We start from the raw sequence: 25,537 nt of genomic DNA on the forward strand, positions 1-25,537 counted from the left end.
GTCTCCACCAAAGCAGTTGAAGGTGTGCAGCCTGCAGGTGTGCCACGTGTGACTCATATATTTCTGACCACCTCAGCGTGTCAAATCCAAATATGATTTGTGTTTGAAAATGGCCCCACGAGGCTTTTCTGAGGCTGGTGGAACTCTGTCTCCTGCATATATATATTTTTGCAGTTGTGGTGGCACAAGGGCTTGTCACCTCCTCCCCAGTGTAGCACTGACTCATGTTTGTTGTGCCAAGAAATAAACTGGGCTTGCAAAAGCTGTGGATGAAACCAGGCTACTGGGACAGAGGTGCTTGGCCAAGACCCTTCTGGTCAGCCTGGAAGGGTGATTCACCTGCTTGGGGTGGAGATGGGACAGGGGTGGTGGTGTTGCATCCATCTCATGTCACCCAAAATATCTTTGTGTGCACAGCCATAAATTAAGTAGTAAAATCCTGCTGTGACTTGGGGCACGTGCTGCCGTTGTTTTGGTAAGGATTGGCAGGTACAAACAGAGCTGAACTGCTGCAGTTCCTCAGGGAGATGAAGGCAGTGAATGTACTAACACCAGTACTTTGCCAAGGCAGAATGTTGGCCAAGCCACGTGTGGCTTTGGAGGGACCCAGAGCTTTTGGAAAGAGAAGAGAGTGGGAGAGGAGTCAACACAGTGTTTGATCAGTCATCTGTTATGAAATTAAAAAAGAACACAGGTATTTATGGGCTGAAGGGAATAAATTGCCATTTTTGGGAATTTTCATTTAAATTTAATCCTTCTCATTACTCAAATAGAGACGAGCTTGTGTTGTGCTCCTCCATTGCCCCAATCAGACTAAGGATTAGCTGGGTTTTCTTGAAAGCTACAAATACACTGGTGGGAAAAGAATAACTTCTCAACACCTTACTAAGTTATATATGATTGTGAAGAGTGGGCTTTGGGGAGCATTTTAATATTTGTAATGAACAGTTAACAGGAAATGTTTAATTCCTGCAAAGAACCTGCTGAAGTCTGTCAGAAACTATTAATTGCCACTTCTTGAAGTTGGGCACTGTGCTCTGACAAACACCACACATGTTTTTGTTGGACTTCGAGGTGGAAAGAGATTACTTTGAAGACTTTTCCAAGGTGGCCTTTGGATTTGGAGTGAGATACTCTTCATCAAGTCTTGGTTTCAGCAGCTGGGTGTACAATTCATCCTGGTTTCTGTTGGATTGTCATCAGTAGGGCCTGTGCTGTTATCAACAAGATAACTTAAGTTATTTTAGAGTTGCCTCTTGAACAGAAGGAAAACCTCACATGAATGCCAGCTGTAATAGGTGCAAAGCATCAATAAAATCATGGCTCATTTCCAGGTTTTTTTCCCCTCTAGAAAGGTGCTGCCAAGTTTGGGGATTTATTTACTGATTGAACTTGTGAATCAAAGCAGAAAGAGAGAAGAACCAAAAGGCAAAGTCGCTGGCTAGACCCTTTGCTTTAAACAAGGGTTTAAAACCTTTAACCTGAAAGGTTAAAGCTGATATTTTACTGTGCTTTTGTGTTTTCCTCTTGCACCAGCTTTTTGGAGACTGGGAATCTCACCTGCGAAGGATAATGAAGTTGATTGCTGGTGGAGGATTGTCCATCACCGGATCCCACAACATGTGTGGTGACTACCTGTACAGCGGCCACACCGTCATCCTCACCCTCACCTACCTGTTCATCAAAGAGTGTGAGTGCCTGGCTGTTCATTCCTTCCGAACTGAGGGAATTATTGTGCTCGTTGGTAAATGCAGTTAAAGTTAAAATACGTGCGTTTTCCAGGGTGAGAGGAAATGGTCTGAGGTTGTGCCGGGTGGGGTTAGGCTGGATATTAGGGAAACCCTTCACCACAAGGGTTGTAGTGGTTTGGGGTTGGTTTTTAGTTGGCACTAAAGCTCATTTAGTTCTACCCCCTGCCATGGGCAGGGGCACCTTCTACTAGCCCAGGTTGCTCCAACCTGGCCTTGGACACTTCCAGGGATGGGGCAGCCACAGCTTCTCTGGGCAACCTGTACCAGAGTCTCCCCACCCTCCCAAGGAAGAATTTTTTTCTAATATCTCATCTAAACACAAATTGATTAATTAGATTGGCCAGGGTATATTATATCTCCTTCCAAGATTTCATAACCTTTGTATTGTCCAAGGATCTCCTTCCCCTGACTGCAATTTTAAGCTACACCTTAGGAGAACGGGACTTATTTTGTGATCTCAGCATTCCTGCTCCTAATCTTCCTGCAGGATTGCAGTCCATGACCTCTGCTAATTACAGCACTAGTCTTGATAACGCTACACTTTGAAATAACTGCTGCTTGTGCTTCCTTGCAGATTCCCCACGGCGACTCTGGTGGTATCACTGGCTTTGCTGGGCACTCAGCATGGTTGGGATGTTCTGCATCCTCCTTGCTCATGACCACTACACTGTGGACGTGGTGGTGGCTTACTACATCACCACAAGGCTATTCTGGTGGTACCACACAATGGCCAACCAGCAAGTGAGTTCCTGCCACTCCTGGGGGGCTCTGCCTGCAGTGGGGTGGTGATGGGGAAATATCCAGTAGGAGTGAACCCACCCACATCCCGCCCTTGGGTTTGCAGGAAAGAAAGAGGCATCATTGGTTGGGTTCTTCTTGTGTCTTGACCACAGAGAGATGTGAAGGTCTACCCAAGGCCGGCAGGCCTCTGCTTTCCCCTGGATAAGCCTCAGTTTTTGAAATCCTTCTGAATTTGGGCCAGTTTGGTGTTAGCAGAGCAAACCATTTAGATGTGGTGGGGTTCTTTGCCTTGTTTTTTTGTTTGTCTATTGAGGCCAGCTGGGTTTTCCTTGTATTCTGTGGCTTGTGCCCTTTAGTTCGATGACAGGCCTCTTGAGGAATAGTATGAGAGCCTCACTAAAAATGAACCAGTTTTTTAAATGTGTCCAACTGGTGGGAAGTTCTCCTGGCCAAGGGAAGTGTTTTCCTTTTGGAGGGCAGTGCAGCTGAGAACAGGCTGCTTCTGACCTAAGGCCCATGACTGGGAAAATAGGGTGATGAGGGAAATACTGAGAAGAAGGAGCTGCTTAGGAGCAGACACAGCACTTGACGATTATACTCAGTCAGAGAGGAGCTGTGAAAGATTCATCAAAGGTTGAATTTAAATGATGTCTCATGTTATTGTCATTGGTTTTCCCTGCCAGTGAACTGGAGCAATAAGAGAGGAGCTTGCAGGGCTGAGGAATGTGAAACCTCCCCTGCTGTGTCAAGGGAGGATCTCAGGGAAAGGTTCTTCCCCCAGAGGGTGGTTGGCACTGACCAGGCTCCCCAGGGCAGTGGGCACAGCCCCAAGGCTGCCAGAGCTCCAGGAGGGTTTGGGACATGGTGAGATTGTTGGGGTGTCCTGTGCAGGGCCAGGAGTTGGAGTGGATGATCCCTCTGGATCCCATTCAGCTCAGGATACTGATTCTTTGAGAGAAGATTTACAAATCTCTGCCACAGGTAACAGACAGAGTGAGTTAAGAGAAGCTTTTAGGTCTTCTACAGCATATTGGTGTCCAAATATTTTCTGTGCACTTGGTGAAAGATTTTTTGCTTGTGTGTTGCACATGCCTCCAGTTAATTATGTTTGAGAAAGACCTACTGTGATGATAGGAAATGAGTTAATATTGTGACAGTCCAGAGTTTTAGATCATATCATGGAGTTATTATAGAATGACCTGGGTTGGAACAGACCTGCAAGATCATCTAGTTCCAGCCCCCCTGAAGACCTTCTAGCTACAACTCATTCATTGTTCCTCTGGTTTTGATGTTACTTGAAGCAATACACCACAGTCAAGCCCCGTGATATGTTTTTAGCTCAAAATGCCTAATTGCTGATTAGATGCACTTTGCTCAGTCAGTCTGGGAGCCACCCTGTCCAATAGCAGCCTGTGCTCAGACTCTGTACCTCTTGTCATACAGCACCAGATGGGCTTCCATGCTTTGAATCTGCTCCTGGGCTCTGTTAAAACAGTTGCTGGGTGGCCATGCTTCCAAGCTGGAAGTATTGGAGTCAGGATTGCCCTGAGTCCTAATGAGGACTTGCTTCAGCAAAGCCCTTTGCCTTACTGTGTGGAAACCTGCCTGTTGTGCTGCATGGTGTGATTCAGAAGGTGGCTCAACATTGCTTCCCTGAGCTGCCGAGATGTTGGGAAATGCCAGTCCCCGGATCCTTTCCTGAGCACACCTTTGTGTGCTCACCTCTCCTTCCTCATGTGCGCAGGGCTTTGGCTTCTGTCTGACCTTCAAGTTAAAAGCAGAAGTGGATTTATTTTACTTGTGAGCTTGACATGGAGATAGAGCTCAGTGTACAAGCCCAGTGCTTACACATTGCCGTGGGCAGGTTCAGTGATTCCCGGCTCTGGTGTTGAAAACATGCAGCAGGGTGGCTGGATAACTCCCTGGGGGCCTGCCCACTCCTTGTGTCTCAGCTGGGGCTTGCTCGTGGCTAAGAGAAGGAAAAGGGTGGGTGGGAGCAGTCTGGGAGCATGTGGAGGGCAGGGCAGGGCTCCTGACCTGCTCTGAGTGGGTTGAGGTGTGCCTTGCTCACTGCCTGGGAAGTTCCAAAGCCATTCGTGAGCTACATGGAATTTCAGAGATACTTATGGTAACAACTGTGCTTTGGGTTGGGTTTTTCATTCCCAAGGGAGACACTGATCTTTGGGCCGTTCATTTTTTTTTTCCCTGAGGGCCCACTGAACAACTGAGGTCTTGGAAACACCGGTGAACCTCACTTGGGTGTGTGCAGGGAGGCTGTGGAAGAGTAGCTTGGCTTCTCCTGATCTTTGTCTGCGCAGCTCTGTCTGGGAGGTGTTTCTGGGCGTGCTGGGAGCTGTTTGGAAGCAGCAGTGACGAACAGGACCGATGAAGCCGTGCGAGCGAGCGGTTCCTAATTCCTTCCTAACTCTCCCCTTTCTCATTCTCTCTCGGCGCAGGTGCTAAAAGAAGCTTCCCAAACTAACCTCCTCGCAAGGGTCTGGTGGTACAAGCCCTTCCAGTACTTTGAAAAGAATGTCCAAGGCATTGTACCTCGCTCCTACCACTGGCCCTTGCCCTGGCCGGCGCTGCGGCGGGGCCGGCCGGTGAAGTACAGCCGCCTGGCCAGCGACACGTGACGGCCAGTGCCGGGGAAAGGACCTGGCCCAAGTGCTCACAACTCCCTGAGAGAAGATGCCATAAGAAAAAAAAAATAATTATATAAAAAATCAACTGCTCCCTAACCCTCTCTTTTAACAGCTCCCCTCGACTCGACCCGTTCAGTTACCTGGTAAGCACTGTGATCTTTTTTTTCTCTCCAAAGGATCTCTGCGTTGGACAACAATAAAGAAAAATTTAACTTATCGTGCACTGTTACACATTTCTTGTTGATAGATTTTGGGATTTGCATTTGCCCATCGCCATGTTCCTTTGTATATGATGCGACAACATAAATGAAAGCTTTTATATCATAAGTTCTGGTCTTTCCAGTCACGTCTGGGAACAAAGCATATTATTTTCTTGGGAAAACATACTTTTCATATCTCTTGCCCCAAAGATTGGGCTGTAAGCCATTTTCTAGCAAATGACTATATGAAGGTTTCTAAATACCTGCCTTGGGTGAAATCAAGAAATCTTTCTACCTGTTGCACCACGCTACGAATAAGATGACAGACACAGAAAGGTTTGGTAATCCTGATTTTGTAGAATCTGCAGTGACTGACTGTGTCAAAAAGTGCAAAAAAAAAAAAAAAAAAAAAAAAAAAAAAAAAGAAAAAATGTAAAGTGATTTTCTAAGTATTTCCTAACTTTATTTTTCAAAACGTGTATGGAAAAAAAAAATTAAATTTAAAAAGATTTTTACATGTCAGAGAATAGAGAGTTAAAATTTAAAGAAAATGCTTCTTGGGAGAGAGAGATTTGTCTATGTTTCTAGTGCCTTTCTTGTCTTGATTGTATGGTCAGTAGGCAGTCTTAAATGTTTTTATTTAAAATAAAGTATTCCATGAAAGCAGAATTATATATACTATATAATTACTAATTTTTGCATTTATAGCTAAATTAAACTGGAAATTTACTTATAATGTTGAAATTGCCATGTGTAGGGAAAAAACCACCCCACCAAATAAAAAGGGTCCGATCTTGTTCACACATTGTGGGCAGGTCAAGCTAAAAAGTATCACTTTATTCTTGGTAGCTGGATTTTAACAAGTAAAACAGCCATGAATTCCTGTTTTTTAAGAATTTTACAAATGATCACTGAGTGAACTACGTATAGTTTCTCCATCCCCTTTTGCAGTGTTGTTGAAAAACAACAAAGATAATCTATTTCTTTAAAATATTTGTGCAGAAACTGCATGTAATTCTGAGTTTCACTCCTACCATACATACTGTATGTCTGGGGAAGTATCCTATCCTAAACTTGCCAATGTGCAGAACAAAAATAGTTTTTTTTTAAAAAAGAATGAAGAAGAGAAAAATATATATATAAATATATATATATCCATTCTGTATTTTACGTGAAGCAGAGTTATCTTCTGTAGGTTTTTTGTGTATTCACAAGGTGATATTTGTATTGTAAAACAACAATGGTGAAGGAAAATAAAAAGGCTTTTGAAACATGTAGTTTCCTTTATCTTTTTAATATTAAGTTGAAAATTTAAAGCTGGGTTTATTCTTCCAAACCTTGCCTTTAAGTTGATGTTATTGCACTGTAGGCCATCCAATTTGGACTGTATGGAAACTGCATTGATTTCGAATTGCTGTTGGGCAAAACAGTGCCTTATCTGAAATAAATGCTATGCAATCGATTCCGAGCGTGCGGGAGCGGGTTGGGAGGAGCCTTCCTGGGAGCCATCACCAGCCTTGAAAAATCTACCCCAGAACTGCTGGGACGGAGCCCAGGGCAGGGGGAGCATCGGCCACTGCCCCAGGGTCTGTCAGTCCTGGCGCTTGAACGCCAGAAAAAACCAAAACAAAAAAAAAGGAAAGAAAAGCAAATTTCTCTGAGTCCGTGGTGGTGAAAGTGTCATTTCTTTCTTCTTTTCTTTCTTTTTTGGGGATGGTTTATCTTGACTTTTCTGCCCTGTTCCTCAACCTTGACCAAAAACTTCCTTGAGGAGCTGATGGGGTGTTGCTTCTGCTGGTTGTGGCTTGGGATGCTAAACAAGACCAACCCCTTCCTTATCAGTTCTCTGTCTCCCTGGGTGGGAGGGGGTTTCTTGGCCAAACCCTTTGCAACAGCATTTCCAGAGCTGCCCGAATTTAGGGCTCAGCTCTGCATGCTTTGCCTTCAATTCACAGCTTTATCTTGGCAACTCTGGGATTAAAAGTCATTTTTCAAAGTGCCCAGCCCCACCCCGGGGTGATTTTTTTGAGGGAATTCCTGCTCCCAGACGGAAAGCGAGGAGTAGATTTTTCAAGGCCTGGCATCACGCACATCCAAACCATTGACATAAGTAAATGTATGGATATATATGCACATGACATTAAATGGAATCTGCTGAATCCTGCATTGTAGTGTCTGACTTACTGCATGGATGCTGCTCCACGTGGTCCCAGCTGTCCCACAGCAGTGCTTTGGTGTGCCGGGCGTGCTGCCTTGGGAGAGGAGTCTGGGTGAGCCGGGACAGGGAGCTCAGTGCTGTGGCCTTGTGCTGGAGGAGGGGACCTGGGGAATGCTGTGCCTTGGGGCTGATCCAGAGCTGTGCTGCCTTGTCCTTCTCCTTCCCAGGGCGGATCTGCTCGGCAGCACCATTTCTCCTCAGATGGGCGATGGCTTGTGATGGTGCTCCTTGTTAAGCATTGCAGTAATGACCTGGGACCCCAAATTTCCCACTTCAGCTGTATTTTTCCCCCCCCAAACCTCACAGGTATGGTCCATCTACAGTGATTTATGCCTGGTGTGTCCTTGCCCCAAAGCATGGGAGGTTTTTTGCTGACAGCTCTGCTCAAAAATGTTATCTCCTGCCATCGGGATCCTGCGTGCTGGTAAAAAAGGACTTTGGCCTTTATTTATTTAATAAACAGCATTGTATAGCAGGCCTTGTAATTGCTGTGAGGGCTATGGGGGCTGTCAGGATTATGTGGTCCTCCCAGGTCTTCGTTTTTTAAAAAAAGGAAATTTCAGTCCCTTCGTTACCCATCAGAAGGGTGTTTTTGTTTCAGAAACTTAGAGAGAAGGTCGTGGTCTCCTGTGCATTTATAAGGGAAGAGTTTCATTTTACCTGATCCCAATTTCCATGGCTTGCACAAAATGAGCTCTCCAAGAGACCAGGAAATGCTGGTTTTAAAGTGAAATGTGGATGCTGGAAGAAAGGGTCACTTTCCTGAAATGATCTGGTCTTGCTGCGGAGGGATGAGAAACTGAAAAATAAGGAGCAGAAAGGGAAGCAAATGCTTCATGGATTTACATTTCAGAGCCAGTTCCCTTAATTTATTTTTTTTCCTGGGGGATCTTAGATAGAGGGAGTTTGAATCCTCTTTCTTAACCATTTGGAAGCACAGTGTTTGCTGTATGAGGAAATGCACATTTGGCAGTCTGTGTTTACTGGTTTTCCTTCTCTCAGCTTTGCCTTGTTCCTTCAGTGGATCCATTGGTCCTGAGTGGCTTTAGACGTTTTTCTTGTTGAAAATGAAAATCCTGTGCTGTTTGCAGTCCCTGGTTGTGCCTGGGAAGGTCAGATTGGTGTTATGTGGTAGCAGGGATGGGTAGAAGCCATTTTTCAAAAGGATAAATATTTTAAAGAAAACATATCTTTAGTGTCTTTAAGCACAAAATGGCAAGGGAAGGAAGTTGGAGGGGTCTTGGGAAAGAGGATGATCTGTGGGAACCTTTAATCTTATGAGAAGGAAACTTGGCATGTTATGATGTCACACGAGCACAGACTGATGTCCAGGGCCAGGCTGTCCAGGCAGGGCAGGACAAGGACCTCAAGGAAGTAATTTTCTGAGGGTCTGCATGCATTTAACAACTGTGCCTGCTTTCAAATCCTGCATTTCCTCCCACCCCAGCATGGAGTATAATTTCAAGGATGCCCTGAGCCCTCCAACCATGGCTACTGTTTCTTCCCAAGCTGCAGTTTCCTTCCAGCCTGGATCTGTAGAGTTCTGATCTCAACCATCAGAGGTTAATGAGCAGGTCCCTGAGCATCCTGCCCCTGACAGGACAGCTTTTTCTTGGAAGTTTTATTTTCCAGGCTAGGTGCTCCAGTGTGGCTTCCTTGGGGTGAGCATCGTGCCTCTGGTGGGACTGCTGTCCTTCCTCATGGTGGCCAAGCTGGTGACTGTCACAGGGGGAAGACATGAGGTGCAGAAGTCAGGTGCATTTCCAGGACTTCTTTGGGGCATTTTGTTGCTCCTCACTAGGTTGACAGTGGCTCTGAGGAACCTGTTGTGCTGCTGTGTGATGATCTCTGTGTGCTCCACCTGGCACCATCTCGGTAATCCACCATCTCTGGAGGGAGCAGTTCACATTTCCCACAGGCAGAGGGATTTCCCAAGCCCTCAGCACTTCACCTGAGGTCTTTGCAGTGCCCAGAGTCCCTTTTCTGCACCCGAAGGCTTGTTGCTTCCTGCAGTCCTGAGCCAGGGCGTGTGGACATGGGCACCTCAGCCGGGGGAGATGGGGAGCTGTGGGTCCCCATAACCTCACGTAGCAGTCTTCTGAAAAGGAAAGCAATTTAAAATATTCCCCTCAAACATGTTGAGCTGTCACCAAGCTTCCTTTTCCTCCTCTGCCCCCACCAACAGGTGGTTTGTTCTCTCTGGAGTTACAGAGGCCTTTTCCTCAGCTCCCTGCAGTCCATGGGATGAGGCTGGCAGGACAACTCAGTTTCCTGGCTTTTCATGATCTAGCAAATGTATCACCAACGAGCCAATGCACAGCCTATTCCTGGCTCATCCCTGTGCCAGGACCTTTCCTGTGACAGCAGAGCAGCTGCTCCATGGTTTTGTCAAACAAGGCTCTTCACTTTCCTCCAAGGCCAGCGCAGATTTGGGATGCCCTTGTGACTCAGACATTCCCAGCAGCACAGTGGTGCCCAGGGATATCTGTCACCCCACATGGCAAAGCAGGTGGTTTCTCCACCGGTGTCAGGGGCAAGCAGGTTCCCTGGGAACTGCAGTGAGGAGATAAGGTATCAGTAAATCCCGTTTCTTCCAAGCAGCCAGTCCAAAAATCAGCGAGTCAAAGGGCAATACTGAACATGACCCTGGAGTGATGACACAGACCCTGTTCAGCACCAGCTGGAATGTTAACCCTTGGACTGGGGGTGCACGAGAGAAAAGGGGATGAAAGAGGAAAACTGAAACTCCTGAGTTGGGATGGAAAACGTCAGAGGTGATCCCAGCCTTGAATTCCCAAACAAAGTGCATGGATGCTGGAGGGAGAAAGGGGAATGGCTAGTTGGAGCTTTCCTCTCCCTTGCCACCACATCCGAGGGATGGGCTGGGTCCTGTAATATTTGGGAGGAGCAAACTGTCAAAACCCTTTGGATAAGGCATGCTTTAGCAGCTGGTGAATTTATCCAGACCTGTCTGGGACTTGAGGGGAAAACAGATGGAAAAAGCTTGGGTTTAACAAATTTAATAAATAAAAATATATTATTGTACACTTAAAATACAATCCTGCTCTCAAGTTCTTCTGGTAGAGTTTGGAAACCCTGAGGAGCAATCTTCTGTGAGGATTAGGAGTCATGGCCAGACTGGGAAGCAGCCCTCATTCCACAGGCTGTGGAATTCCATCAAGTGGTGATGAAGCAAAGAGGAGGAAAAGAGTCCTGTTCCCGAATTCCTTGTGCACCAGTGCTGATCAGTGCAATCCCAGGAAGGTTATTTTAGAGAGGCAGGTGCTGTCCCTAACTCAACATAAACACAGCAGGTAAAAAAATTCTCTCACCTCCCTGTGGGGTAGAAATTACTGATTGGTTTCTTCTTATCTTGTGCAGTGCTTGACTCACGGGGTTATACAACAACAATTTCCAAGCTCAACTTTTCAGCTTGGAGCAGGTCTGGAGCTGGGAGACGTTCCTCTGGCCACTGGAGCAGGTGAGGGAACTTGGGTAGGTTCGCACGAGATTCCACTGGGGTTCCATGGGATGAATGTTTATTTCTTTTGGTGTTATTTGGGTTGGATCAGTGGGATAATGAGCACTGTCACTGTGTGTGGTGCTGATGGGTTTGAGGCTGGTGCTGTGCGTGTCCAAGCCTGGCTACCAATGCCATGCTTGGAGAATTAAAACAGGAGGAAGGAAACCTGTAATATTAGCTTTGTTGCCACTAGAATATTTCCTGTGTGAAATCCAGCCCTGCTGACAACTGCTGTAGCTCACCAGGGCAAAAGAAGCTGATGAGAAAGGTCACCTAGAGCAAGTCTAGGTGACCTCTTGGCTCTCTGGTGATGTTGTTTCTCATTGCAACCTTCCCAAGCCCATAAATGCTCGTTTCAGCAGTTGTTTTCTGCAGGTCCCTTGTTTCCAGGGCACATTCCTATGGGGAATAACCTGAAGGCAGGAGCTTTCCCAAGCCCCCTGACAGACTCACCCTAAGGCAAATGTTACCTCCAGGAGAACCAGAGGCTCTGCCTCACTCTTCCCTTTCTAATCACAGGATCATCACAGAATCACAGGCTGGTCTGGGTTGGAAGGGACCTTAAAGACCATCCAGTTCCATCCCCTGCCATGGGCAGGGACACCTTCCACTAGCCCAGGTTGCTCCAACCTGGCCTTGGACACTTCCAGGGATGGGGCAGCCACAGATTCTCTGGCAGCCTGTGCCAGGGCCTCCCCACCCTCACAGGGAACAATTCCTTCCCAATATCCCATCTTCTGGCAGTTGGAAGCCATTCCCTGTGTCCTGTCCCTCCATCCCTTGTCCCAAGTCCCTCCCCAGCTCTCTTGGAGCCCCTTTAGGCCCTGGAAGAGGCTCTCAGGTCTCCCTGGAGCCTTCCCCTCTCCCGGGTGTCCATTTTCCCCATCTCCCTCACTGCAGTGCCAGTGCCACAGGCTGCTTGGAGCTGTGTCCCGGTGAGCTGGGGGCATCCCCAAGGACAGAGATCCCCCTCCCTGCTCTAAACAAGGAACCCTTTGGAGCAGATTCATGGTTGGGTCCCAGGCAGAGTGATGGGATCAGCAGTAAGTTTGATCTGCTAAGACACCTATGGAAACACGGAAACATCCAAAGCTGTTTTAAAGGTTAATTCCTACCTCCTGCAGGTCTTTACAGGAAGGGCAAAAGGCACATCTTAGCTCCGTGTCACTTCCCACTGGGCAAGCCTGAACTTTTGGGTGCAATTTTGGGCTGCCAGAGCAGGACAAATCAGAGAGGGAAACAGCATATTTTCCCATAGCTTTATTTTGCATGATTTTTCTTGTTAATCTTTAACCCAAACCAAGCCTCTGTTTTTAACCCAAAATAAACCTTCCTTCTTTATAGAAGAAGGAAGGATAATATCCAAAAGCAAACTTTTTTATATGCTGAAGAAATCCAGCATCTATACATCGGCTCTTATCTGGGAAAGCTGTCACAGCCAGCACTTTTTCCAGCCAGGAGAGATTTGCGCTTGGACCTGCAATGGGCTGTGCTCTTCTCATGCTGAGGTTATTAAACTGACCTTTATTATGGTGACAGTACTGTTCTTTGATGTGCTCTGAGCATGTGAGCAACTGCAAAGCTGTGAGGCTTCAGGCTGCAGCATCTCCTCCAGGCACTCAGTGAACGTGGAGTCTGGTGGAATATTGTGGAGTTTATTTAAAAGATTCCTTGGGGAGGGTGAGCCAAGTGTTCTGGGGAAATGTGAGGTCAGTAATTTGGGTGCTCGCCCTGTCCTATCAGGCCTCGTGACAGGGAGTGATTGCTGCTCCCAGGAGATATATTTCTGCTGTCTTAAGCAGGTTGAAAAGCCAATCTGCACTTCCCATCCTTATCTCTGCTGCTCTGGCACTGGGATGGGGGACACAAACCCTCAGCATCTCTTGCAGGGTGTGATGTGTGCTCTGGGCGTGCTGTGCCCGACGCTGGGGCTGTCCCATCTGTCCCTTTGTGCTTTCACAGCGCTCCCACCATGTCTGGGCAGAGGTCCAAGTGCTGCTCCTCGCGCCTGCAGGTGATCCTCATCGTGTGCCTGGCGCTGATGATCACGTTGACCGTGGTGCTCCTCGTCCTCCACTTCCTCAACAAACGCAGCAATGGCAAGTTGGGCTTCTTCAGTCCCACCCTCCCACGCTGCTCCAGTGTGTGTCCAGTGCAGCCATTTAAAGAGACACAGACAGAGGGTCACTGCTGAGCCTCCATCACCACCTCTGTGCACGGGCCTTTGGCCCAGCCTCAGCAGGGTGGTCAGACCTGGCAGGAGCACCTGCATGGATGCACAGCCCTGGGCGTGGTGGGGCTGCAGGGATCCACACATCCTCCCTTCCCTGTCTCTGCAGAGCCCCTCCCTCCCGGCACTGCACCGAGGGGCTTCACAGCTGCTGCCGTCCCATCACAGCCCGTTCACATCTCCAACCCCATCCCTGGGCACAGGGCAGGTGCTGGGGGCTGCCCCAAGTTCACTCTGCCCCTGGACAGGGCATTGCCCCACACGTCATCAGTGGGACCTTTCAGTTCCTAGAGTTTGATCTCAGACTGGCTGCAGTTCACACTTCCTTCGTGGGTTTGGGTTGTAACACGTCAGAGTTTTGCGCAAGTGATTCTTCTCCGTGTTGTAGGAGGAAGAAGAAGGGGAGGAGGTGGAGGAAGGGTAGTTTTAATGGGTTCACTGATGACAATTTAAATCACAGAAATGGCCAGTCTGTGGCTAGTGTGAGTGTTTCACTTCTCTGGTTTCAGTGACAGCCTAGGAAAGGCCAGACTGGGAAGACCAAGCATCCCCTAATCCCAGTGTCCTGCCTTGAGAGGCAGCAGCTGCCTGGGGAAGGCTGTGAGAACAGAAATATTCAATATTTTCCCACAGGATTATCTCAGCCTCCAGTGATCTGTGGCTCTGGGATTTCCTGAGATGCAGATAACCTTATTTATTTATTATTATTTTATAGCCCTCCATGGCTTTTCTTCCCTGAGTTTATCCATCCTGTAAGGATTTCTGCACCTTCACGATGGCTGGGGCGAGACACGACCTCTTTGGGAGTACTTTCCCTCACCATTTGCCTGGAGGTCATTGCCCAGAGCTGCTTTTCCCTTCTTTGAACTTCAAGTGGCTCTGCTTCAATTTTTTTGAGGAGGACCAGGATGCCAGCACTGGACGCAGGGTGTGTTGGAGACACCAGGGAAACATGTGGATGTTTTTTCTTCCCTGGTCCTTCCCAGCAGCTCCTGACATGCCATCCCCTTTTTCTTGCCACTGCTGAGCTGATTTTTTTGTGTGAAGCAGCACTTGCACCCTTGGATCTGTTTCCTGCATGGTGGTGATGGGCTTGGAGAGTTTAATTGGCAACACTGGGCTTGTTTCCCCCTCGCTGTGTGTCCCCACACATTTTCCATAGTCCAGTGACACCATCTTGTGACCTCCCTCTGTAGTTCCTCATGCCTGGTCCACCCTTTACCACCCCAAATGCCTTCACAGCCTCAGTACCCTTGGACCACATCGACAGCCCACTGGAAACCCAAGCAGAGGACTCAGCTAGACCCCCTTGCCTGGGGTCTGCTGGGTCCTCTGGGGATGTCCAGCAGGTTTCAGGTGTGGATTGGCTTGAACAAAGCTGGGTTGCCTCTTTTATCTCCAGTTCTGCTCCCTCATGTGTCCACTGATCTACTGGTTATTGTTCTTACAGATTCCATCGACATATCAGAAACAGCAAACTACTTGCTGGGCGTAGGTCGAGCTGACTGCACGGGACCAGTGGCACAAGTTCCCCTGGTAAGTTGGGGGAATCGAACATGGGGTTGGCAAAATACTGATTGTTCATCACCCAACAGAGCTTTTTGTAGGGTTTCCAGTTCAGAGCCTTTGCCTTGACAAACGTGTGCCCTCTGCAAACATTCGGTGACGTTTCTTTGAGGCTTGGAGCAACCTGGTCTAGTGCAAGGTGTCCCTGTGGCACAGGGGTTGGAATGAGATGAGCTTTAAGGTCCCCTCCAACCCAAACCATTCCGTGATCCTTGCACTCACAGGGCGGGGCAGAGTTGCAGCTCAGAGTGTTTATGTGCTGAATGAGTCCTCTGACGCTCGGAGAAGTTCACGCAGGTGAATGTATCACTCATTATTTTGGCTGGGTGGACTTGAGGGAGCTCTCCCCTTGCAGATGGGCTATGCCAACCCGGAGCAGGCGGCTGGTGGGCTCCTCACACACCTCTACAGCCGAGCCTTCATCGTGGCAGACCCTGGTGACTCCCGGAGGGTGGTGTTCGTCAGCGCTGACATAGGGATGGTGTCCCAGAGAGTGAGGCTGGAGGTACGTGGCTGCAAGTGAGTGGCTGCCACAGGGTGGGCTCTTGCTGGTGTTTGCATGAGGGTTATAGTTTATGTAGGGTTATGCATTAATAGTCATCACTAAATAACATCCAGCTCGGCAGCACGTTGGCCCTTTGCTTTGGGATTTCCCTGCAGCACCTTCTTGGAGAGATCCTGTGTCTCTGAGGCAGAGGAGCTGTTGATTCCTCGCCATGAGACTGCACTTTGCCCATGCTTCTCTTAGCAGAAAAATTATCAGGAGTCCATTGCAATCAGGAATACATGATCATGGTGACTGTGTAATGCTGGGTCTCCAGCAGCACAGAGGAGAGAGGGAGATGCTGGAGAACTGTCGGCTCCTTGGATGATCTGGGATTCACTTCAGGTTGGCCATAGAGGTCTTCACTTACCAGATTTTATTATTTTGAGGCTCTTGCCGGGTCAACAACTGTGACCTACTTATGCCACCAACATGGGAGTATCAGGCAGAAAGAGAGGAGTGAGGGGGAGGATGATGAATGGCTGGGGTTTTTTGCAAGGGCTGGCACAAATCTCTATAGATTTTAGGCACGAAAAAGGGCTTTTTAAGACCACCTCCTTCCTCTTAGGTGCTCGAGAGACTGAAGAGCAAGTACGGTGACCTGTACCGGCAGGACAACGTCATCCTCAGCGGCACCCACACGCACTCGGGGCCAGCGGGGTACTTCCAGTACACCCTCTTCTGGATCACGAGCAAAGGGCTCATCAGACCATCCCTCAACTCGATCGTGAATGGCATCGTGAAGGTCGGTGTCGCCCCGTCTGACCTGCTGGTGACTGACAGAGCTCTGGCTGCGATGGTTGTGGCAGCACCTCTGAATGCTACAGTCTTAAACACACTTGGGGGGGGGGTGTCTACCAGAGAAACCAGATCAAAAAGCTTTAAATTCTTTCTTTAGAGACAATTGTGAGTAGCTTCAAAATATTATCATAGTTTCTAGAGTTTTAGACTATTTAAGGAAAAAAAAATTAAAGAAGCACCCTCAAACTCCCAAGAAAGGGTGGGGGACAGATAGGAAGGGAAAGAGAGAGGTTTTTCTAGATAATCTCATGCACGCCTTGCAGACATGGACTAATATTCCCTGTCTTCCTGCTTTCCAGAGCATAGACATAGCACATGAGAACATGAAGAGAGGAAGGCTTTTTATAAACAGAGGCACTGTAGAAAACAGCCAGATCAACCGAAGCCCTTTCTCCTATCTCGCCAATCCAGCATCCGAGCGAAGCAGGTAAAAGCTCCCCAGGCAGGAGGGAAACAGAGCCCCGAAGAGAATCCTTCAGTTGGGACCATGAGCAGCCATCTGGCAGTTGGTGTTTCTGGTCATTCACGGGAGGGTTGGAAATGTGGAGTCAAGATGTGGCAGAATGACGCTGCTGCCATCCTGGGCTCTCGAGTGTGTCCCCAAACATCGGTTTCAAGAGAGAGCTTGAAAGTTGTGCTCTCCAGGCATGTGAGACATTGGTTAAGGATATGAACTTATGCTTTATTTATTAAAAAAAATATTCAGATGGCACTGAAGTGCCATCCTTGGTGCATGAATTTGTATTTGGAGAGAGCTGCTCTCTCCACCCCCTGGATAAGCAGCTCCTGAGGACAACCATAACTCTTCCCTTCCCTTCGCAGCTGTTTTCAGACGCTTCTCTGAGGTCTCACTGTGCTCTGGTAATACCTGGCATAACCTTTTTATTTCCTTGTTCAGCCTAGTGGAGATTTAACACGTCAGAGCACTGCAGAGTGTGACTACAGCTCTGGTGCTAATGAGATTTCCCTGCTTTGTTTTCATCCAGGTATTCATCCAACACAGATAAAGAAATGGTGATTCTGAAGATGGTAGACGAGGATGGACAAGAGCTAGGCCTTATCAGGTACTGACCACCAAAGCAGCACGTTTTCCTTCATATCCTCATTCTTTTTTCCCCCCTTTTTTACATCGTTGACTCCTCCTTGTTTCTTTGAAGTAAGAAAATAAAAAAAACCCTGCAGAGCACAATCCTCTGGATTAGTAAAAGAGTCAGTCCGGGTCCGAACTGCCAAATTCTTGTGGCCTCAAGACCTGGACCGTCATAGCCATGCACCCTCCTGGCTGGGAGAGGATGGGAACACTCTGCCCTTGTTAATCCATCCCTAAGTACCTGGAGTCTGTGTTTGTGTTCTCCCAAAGAAAATTCCATAGGTCAACTGCAAATATATAGATTGAACAGGCCAGCTGCCAACACACAGCCTGAACAATGAGTGTCCTGTGCCTCCCCCCCAGCTGGTTTGCTGTGCACCCCGTCAGCATGAACAACACAAACCACCTCGTGAACAGCGACAACGTGGGCTACGCGTCCTACCTGTTCGAGCAGGACAAGAACAAGGGAATGCTCCCTGGAGAGGTGGGAGTGCCTTCAGGCTGCTGGAAATAATGGGTGGAAAAGGGCTGCAGCACGGAGGGGGTGGCTGGTGCTTTGCAAGGGCCAAAGCAGGTTCTTTCAAACAGAGAAGTGGGACAGCAGGATAAACACAGAAAAAGGACAAAACTGAACGCTTGTGATTTAATTACTTTCTTCCTCTAGAGGAGAGAAATTGGAAGGTGTTTTCTTGACTTTCCAAACTAGTAATCAGTGGCATTTATTTAGACTTAAATAATAAACCACATTTGTTTTGATTAGACTATTGGAAATTGGAGAGGTGGTGGCTGTCTGATCCCTGCCAGTGTTCAAAGCTGAGTTGGATGGGGCACTGAAAAACCTGGTCTAGTGGAAGGTGTCCCTGCCCATGGCAGGGGGTTGGAACTGGATGAGCTTTAGGTTCCCTTCCAACCTAAACCATTCCAGGATTCTATACTAGCAAGACATGTGCAGGATAGTTGATCCAGAGGGATACATTCATTGCATCTGTGGGGTGGCATCAAGCCTGTGCTCAGCCCCACTTCTTCCTCCTGGCTTCCAGCCAGTTCTGCCTTGTGATTTGCATTTACCCAGAAGATTTGCCATCCTCAGACTGCAGACACAGCTCCTTTAAAAAACATTATTTCCTCTGCAATGTTACTGTGGACACGAACCCATCTCACAGGTACTTTGTGTCACGAATTGATCAAGAGGCTGTCCTGGGTGTATCTCCAGCAGGTACCTAGAAACTCTTGCCCAATTTCTCTTTTAATACTCTGGGAACACGTGTGGTTCATGGCAAAAAATGGAAACTAGAGGAAGTCTTCCTAATTCCTGCTTGCAAGTATTTCTTTTTGTGGTGGATTATCAAAAAAGCTTTTAACAAGACTCAGCTTTAGTGCATCATTACAGGTGCAAGTCAGTGGAAGTTGACACGCTAAGAAGTGTTTGCAGGATTCAATATTTGGCACATTGTGTCTAGGAGCCTTACAAGAAAATGAATTAAGAGACGATAATATATCAGAATAGTTGGTGTTGACATGTCCCAGCTCTGAAAGAGTGGGTGGGAAATGAAATATCTGCAAGAGCTGAATTCAGCCAGTGCTCAGTGTGCAACCAGCTTTGCTTCTGACAGGTACTGCTTGATGTTAACTCCTGCAGATCCAATAGCTGTCACCCTGTAAATCAGTCATGGTGAAAGCCTGGCAGGAAAAAATAATTCTGTGCAAGGTGCTACAATGATCACTTGGCATCTGATCAGTAACATGAGAAACTGGGGACGTGGAGGGAAGAGCTGCCACTGAGATACAAGAGGGACATGGAGAAACACTGTCTGGATACCAAAGCAGACTGAAGGCCACCCTGAAATGGCAGTTGCTTCCTGGGTGTCCAGTTCTCCCTTGCTCTTCCTGCCCCCAACCCCTGCGATATACCTAAATCCCCACTCCAGTCCTCCCAGTCGCTTCGGAAATGTTCAGCAGCATCACGGGCTCACCAGCTGGTGGTAACACCGGCTCGGCTCCAGGGAAAGCTGCAGGGGGTGTTTGCACTCACTGAGAGGCTCCAAAGTCCCTCTGAGCACCTCTGGGTTTGGCAGGGCTCCTTCGTTGCCGCCTTCGCCTCCTCCAACCTGGGAGATGTGTCGCCCAACACCCGAGGCCCGACCTGCACCAACACGGGCGAGTCGTGCGACAACCCCCAGAGCTCCTGCCCCGTCGGAGGGGTGAGTGTGTCTTACCTGTTGTGCCTCAGACACCCCATTTCCTGCAGTTTGCCTTGCTGCCCGGGTCAGTGCAGTAACCCAGTGCCTAATTTTGGCAGGAGGCCATCAGTTCCCACGGCAGGACGAGCCCTTGTGAGCTCTCCCGCTTGGCAGTGCCACGTGTTCTCCGTGGGAACTGATCGCTGCCATTTCAACCAATTTCTCCACAGGCAGCCATGTGCATGGCCCACGGTCCCGGGAATGATATGTTTGAGAGTACAAGGATTATAGGGCAAAATATCTACTCAAAAGCAAGGGTAAGTGATATTTCGCTTTGCGAGTGTGTGTGAGAGCTTGTTATGACAGGAATGCACGTTCATTTAAACAACTCAGTGATCCCTTCCAGCTCAGGGCATTCTATATTCGACATTCTATCTATCTTCTGTGAATGTTTGTAGATGTAAATTACTCCAAAGTCCACATTTGTATGCTTAAGGAAAAGTTTCTTGATTATTTTTTTTTTAATGGGTAAATGAGGTTTTATTGATCTTTCTGTCTATTGCCATCAGAAGACCTCAGAGCCTGGAATTTGTTAAACTTAGGGCAGTGTATGAAATCATAATGGTAGTGAAAAACTTCTTCTGATATAACATATCTGACTAGACACCTAAATTTAGAACAGAAAGCATTAGATACATTAGCACATATTTAGATACATCGTTGTAGGTGTTGTAATTTCAAAATATCAGTTTGGGTTTTAATCTCAGTATTCCTTATAGGGATATAATGTAGATCTTGCCCCTTCCCATCTCCCCCTCCCTCCCACACACACATCTCAGAGGTGGAAGAGCTCAGACACCCCACCACACACCGCTTGTCGGCATCACACTCCTAAGCTAACACTAATGTGAGTTAAAATGTGCCAGATTAAACACCCATGGAAGATACTCACTTGCCCTGCTTGGCTTTGCATTTACTCAGCCAGTGTCCTCCATCCTATGGGCTCCCTTGTGTCACCTGAGGGCTCAAAAGCCACCTGACTTTACTGGTTCCCCTCCTGTGGCTTCGTGTAATGTGAGAGTAGTCAGTGCAAGGAGAGTTTTTGGCAATGTTTCAGGGACAGCAGCTGGTAGGAACTGGAACGTGTCCAGCAGGAGGCTTGCTGGTGGTGGTTTCCTTTAATCACCATTTCAGATCCTTGCCCTGAAGTCACTCCAGGCTGATCATGACTTTCAAGATTGTCCCAGTCAGAGTGTCCTGGTGTGTGTAAAACAGAGAGGGGAAACACTGCAGTTGTTTTCAACACCTCGGACTCCTGACCTTCGAAGGCTGCGCCCTCAATTCCTTCCAGGAACATCATTAAGCTGTACAACTTCTGGCAGCACTTTCTGTGTCCCAACCCGAGGCACGTGGGCTGGCAAACTGTTCCCTGAAGAGCTGACTCGCTTAGCTGTCAGTTCTGTGCTAAATACATGGTAAAGTCCAGGCACTTATGAGCAATGAATACAGGAAAGTGCTTCTTTCTCGTAGGAAACACTCCTTCTGGTTGGTCTGAGCTGTGAGAAATGCCAAAGGGTGGCACCAGGAACAAGAAGTTGCCACCCTTGTGAAAGAGGTGCCTGTTTCAGCTGTAAAAGAAAGGCATGTGTAAAACTGCTGACCACAGGGTGTCCTCCCTCCCTGAGACAGGGAGAGCTTGCAGGGCTCAGGGCGAGCAGGATGTAGAGATGGGGTGATAGAAACACCTTGTGAGCTTGGGAAATACACTCTTGCTTTTACACCTGGAAGAGGCCATGGGAAGGCGTCAACAGAATGAAGAAATAATCCACGTGGCTGTATCTCAGCAGGGCTGGCTTCCTGATTGCTTCTTCCTCAAGGATTTCCACCTTGTGTGTCCCTTAGGAGCTGTATGAAAAGGCTTCCCAGGAGGTCACGGGGCCCCTGAGCTCAGCCCACCAGTGGGTGAACATGAGTGACGTGTCTGTGGAGCTCAATGCCACGCACACGGTGAGAGCGGCGGCTGCTGGGGCACGGGGACCAGGCAGCAAGAAAGGTCAGAGTCCCACAGCAGGACCTGGCACGCCGAGGGGAGCTGGTTTTTATCCCTTTTCCCTTTTTTTTCTCCCTGCCTGATCCAGGTTAAAACATGTAAGCCAGCCCTAGGACACAGCTTTGCCGCGGGGACCATCGATGGCGTGGGCGCTTTCAACTTCACACAAGGTAGCCTGGGGGCAGGTGTCACCGTGGCTTTGGACAAACGGGGAGGACACGGGGCATCCCCCAGACAGACTGAACTCCCTGGAGGCACTTGGCAGCATCAGCTGCTGGTTGAACCACAGCCTCCAAAGGGATGTTTTTGGGAAGGTGTGACCTTACAGCCCCCGTGCAGGTTTGTCTGTGTGCGTCAGAAAGCTTCTGGAGAAGGAGGGTATGGCCATGCCCTGAAGGAGGGAGAGCACTGGATGGGGATTGGGGAGAAGAAAGACCTGGATTTGGGACACACTTTCTCATTTGTTCTCATTACTTGAAGCCTGCCAAGATGGAGCTCAGCTGAGCTAAAGCTCAGCTTTTCAAACCACCCCAGGAAAGGGCGATGGTCAGAATCCACTGAGGAATATCCCACCCCACCTGAGCAGGGAGGGGGTCGTGTCTGTCTGAGAGCTGCTGGGGCAGCTGATGAACAGTGTTTGAAAGGTGTTTCTCCCTCAAGGTGCAGTAGAAGGTGACCCGTTCTGGGATCAAATCCGGGACCAGCTGCTGGGAGAGCCATCAAATGAAACAAAAGCCTGCCACAAACCCAAGCCAATCCTCTTCAGCACAGGAGAGGTAAGGACACACCAGTGTGTGCCCTGGGAAGTGCAGAGATTGCTGATCTGGGCTGGGATCAGCAATCCTTCACAGACCCAAATTCCTGACACATTTGTTAGGGGGCTACAGGAGTTGTCTGTGCCAGCCCACACGGTGAAGAACACAGAGGGAGAAAGAGCTGTAGGGGCTCTGAAGGAATGAAAATAAAAAACAAGAATAAGTGTTGGCATTAGTTTGCATCAGAGTGAGAGAAGTGGAAGTTTTCCTCTTTCAGAGTATCTTTTCCATGTGTCCCAGGAGGAGAGACTACACTCCCTGCTCTCATTAGGGCCAAAAAAATCCAACTGAAGATCTACCCTGGCCTAATTCTCTGCCTGTGAAACAGCCCTGAGCTGGATGCACAGGGAAAATGCGTGAGGTCAGGGAAAGCCACCAGTGTGTGGAGCTCAGCGTTGCCTCCCAGCAGTCTCTGGCTCCAGGACACCCATCCTCTGTGGCTGCTCAGATCTTAATAGCTCTGGGTGTTTCTTTCTTCTGTCCTGCCATTTGTTTCCTGCCTTAATCCATGGGAGGACCTTTCCTCTTGTCATAGGACAGACTGGTCCATGCAAAATGAACCAACTCATCCTGGTGCCCTTTGGGAACTCTGGGGACTGAACCAACTTGCCCACCTTCCCCACTGTTACATTCCAAGGTTTCTTCCGGTCGTGGCTTCCTCTGGAAACGTCCTGTTGACTTCTCTGCTTTTCTGTCACATTTGTGCAACTGTCTGATAGTTCTGTGAGCTGCAGCATGGACTGATGCCAGGCTTGCTCATCCATGGGCAGAGTCACACCGGGCTCAGGCTGGAAGTACCCTGGAGGGAGGTTCCCCAGCATGATCCTGCTCCCAGCAGGACCAGCACTGCAGCTGCACCAGGTTGCTCAGGGCCATGTCCAGAAGAGCTGGGACAGTCAGCAAGGATGGAGAGCCCTCAGTACATGGGTCCCTATCCACAGGGAAGGGTTATTTCTCAGGCCCAGCCTCTGCAGAGCCACTGCTCCATTGGTCCCAGCCCATCCCCATGCTCGGGGCTGCTCCATCCTGGGCAGGACTTGGTGTTTGTCCTTAGTGAGCCCTCCCAAAATCCTGCTTACAGCTTTAAATGAAAATTGATGCCCCATTTCCCACCTGATGTTCCCTTGGCATTAAGACAGATGCACTGCAGTGGAGTGGGATCATGTCCAAGGTCCTTTAGAGCACTTAGAGGATGCCATCTGGATGATTTTATTCCCTTCACCAGTCTCCTTAAAAGCTTTTCTTTCTGTCGCTTTGTGTTCAATCAGCTCCTCACCTCATCTCCCCTAAAAAGAGGTCCCAGCTCCTCCCACCCGCCTCCTCCATCTAGAATTGTGTCACTGAGAGGAAATTACACTTTTTTCTTACAACTTTATCACATTTGATGGATGCTCTGGCAGACCTCCTGCTTCTGATGTGAGGTTTTGTCATTCATGCTTTGACCCCAGTAAATTGCTCCTCAAAAAAAACCCCTCTTTTTGGCTCGCTGCAGTGGGATTTTGCATTTCATTTGCTGGAGCTGTGCCAACCTTGAGCTCTTGTTCCTGATTTCCTTTTAACTGGCTTTTTCATTTCTATCTAACTTTTTTTTTTTTTTTGCTGTTGTTTTCAGATGAAATGCTGCTGTGTGTGTATGTTTTGGCTGCTGCAATGGTGCTGAGTCTGGGCATGGTCCCTGCTAAGGGGCAGTTGGGAGTCAGGGTGAGGTCGAGGGTTCCCTGAGCATCATCACTTTCTAGGAGAAGCTCCCCCTCGGGGTGGAACTCCCCCTCTGGGAGACCTGTAGTGACACGACGAGGGGGAGTGGCTTCAGATTGATAGAGAGGAGGTTTAGGTTAGAAATTAGGAAGGAATTCCTCCCTGTGAGGGTGGGGAGGCCCTGGCACAGGTTGCCCAGAGAAGCTGTGGCTGCCCCTGGATCCCTGGAAGTGTCCCAGGCCAGGTTGGACGGGGCTTGGAGCAATCTGAGCTAGTGGGAGGTGTCCCTGTCCATGGCAGGGGGCGGGATGGGATGAGCTTTAAGGTCCCTTCTAACCTGAACCATTCCATGATTCTGATGAAGAGGGAACTCTCATTTCCCATCACCATCAGGATCTCTGACTTCACTCGTTTGCTTTTGCTCTCCTGATCAGATGTTCAACCTCATCAATCCCAGCTCCATCCTTTTTCTGTGCAGGTGAGGGGTTTATAGGTGCTGCCCTGACTTTATTTCACCCACTTTGCTCTAAGCTATCCCTCTGGCAACACCCTGTTTGTTTTTTCCAAACAAAGTATCTCCATGTGCCCTGTGTGACTGTGATGATCAGACAACTTGCTGTACCGGTGAAACTAAAACACCCTCTCATGTGTTTTACAAACAAATTGAATTTAATTTACAAATGAACTTACCAACCGGTTTGTGACTGGAGGAAGGAAAACACTCCAGCTATTTTTTTTTTTTTCCCTGCCATCCTGAAGTTGTTGTACCCACTTTTTATGCCCCCTCAGATGACTCGGCCCCACCCGTGGCACCCGGACGTGGTGGACGTGCAGATCGCTGCCATCGGATCGCTGGCCATCGTTGCTGTTCCAGGAGAGCTCACGTGGGTATTCCTTCAGGAGAGAAATTTATTCATTTATTAATTTATTGCAGCAAACAGCATTTCATTCAAACCCCCTGCGATAGTTCTGTGTGCAGGTAGAAAGGGGGAGCAGGATAAAAATTGTCCCCAAGATTATATCTAAACTCACTGTGGGAATGAATGAGATGGAAACAGGCTTCCTAAATAATTTTAAGTGTTCATGGTAAAATGCAGGTTCAATGAAACAAAAGGAACTTGTTAACTTTGATTTGGTTTTTGATAATGAACTGCACTGACTGTTGGTGGTACAATGGTGAGAGTGAACAGGATAATGATTTGTCTCCAGCACCTTTATTTCTGCCCCGTCTCGGGGTGTCTCCAGCTTCACCCTGGCTGTGGTGATGAGTGAGAAATCTTTCAAGGTGCTTTGGTTGAGCTTATCTCAGAGGGGCCTTAAGGGATGCTGAGCAGTGCTGGAGGTGCTGTGGGAGTTTTTGGTGGGGTGCTGCAAGTCCAGCCAGTGGTTCCTGCTTTAGCTCCCTGCTCTTTGCAAGTCCCTGACAGGAGGGGGGAGCCGGGGGGGGGTCGGGCTCTGCTCCCAGGGAACAAGGGACAGGAGGAG

At 48.4% G+C, this 25,537-nt stretch overlaps 2 protein-coding genes across 7 annotated transcripts in view; both read left to right on the forward strand.

Moving 5' to 3' along the window:
• SGMS1 (sphingomyelin synthase 1) overlaps positions 1-6,612 on the forward strand; it is a 96,680-nt gene extending 90,068 nt beyond the window's left edge. For all 6 annotated transcript variants that reach the window (XM_017832711.1, XM_017832709.1, XM_017832708.1 and 3 more), the window contains 3 exons: positions 1,537-1,690; positions 2,326-2,492; positions 4,949-6,612. In XM_017832711.1, the coding sequence (XP_017688200.1) occupies positions 1,537-1,690; positions 2,326-2,492; positions 4,949-5,128 (501 nt within the window). In that variant the 3' untranslated portion in view covers positions 5,129-6,612. The remainder of the gene's footprint in view (positions 1-1,536; positions 1,691-2,325; positions 2,493-4,948) is intronic.
• A 3,670-nt stretch (positions 6,613-10,282) lies between these two features.
• ASAH2 (N-acylsphingosine amidohydrolase 2) overlaps positions 10,283-25,537 on the forward strand; it is a 21,057-nt gene continuing 5,802 nt past the window's right edge. Inside the window, exons 1-15 of the mRNA XM_017832715.1 lie at positions 10,283-10,329; positions 10,628-10,837; positions 10,937-11,036; positions 14,759-14,844; positions 15,230-15,379; positions 15,987-16,163; positions 16,519-16,646; positions 17,206-17,283; positions 17,673-17,793; positions 19,385-19,510; positions 19,720-19,806; positions 21,392-21,496; positions 21,628-21,709; positions 22,200-22,315; positions 24,842-24,936. Coding sequence (XP_017688204.1) covers positions 10,685-10,837; positions 10,937-11,036; positions 14,759-14,844; positions 15,230-15,379; positions 15,987-16,163; positions 16,519-16,646; positions 17,206-17,283; positions 17,673-17,793; positions 19,385-19,510; positions 19,720-19,806; positions 21,392-21,496; positions 21,628-21,709; positions 22,200-22,315; positions 24,842-24,936 — 1,604 coding nt within the window. The 5' untranslated portion in view covers positions 10,283-10,329; positions 10,628-10,684. The remainder of the gene's footprint in view (positions 10,330-10,627; positions 10,838-10,936; positions 11,037-14,758; positions 14,845-15,229; positions 15,380-15,986; positions 16,164-16,518; positions 16,647-17,205; positions 17,284-17,672; positions 17,794-19,384; positions 19,511-19,719; positions 19,807-21,391; positions 21,497-21,627; positions 21,710-22,199; positions 22,316-24,841; positions 24,937-25,537) is intronic.

The sequence above is a fragment of the Lepidothrix coronata genome, unplaced genomic scaffold, assembly GCF_001604755.1.
Source record: "Lepidothrix coronata isolate B3197 unplaced genomic scaffold, Lepidothrix_coronata-1.0 Scaffold204, whole genome shotgun sequence".
NCBI classification, from domain to species: domain Eukaryota; kingdom Metazoa; phylum Chordata; class Aves; order Passeriformes; family Pipridae; genus Lepidothrix; species Lepidothrix coronata.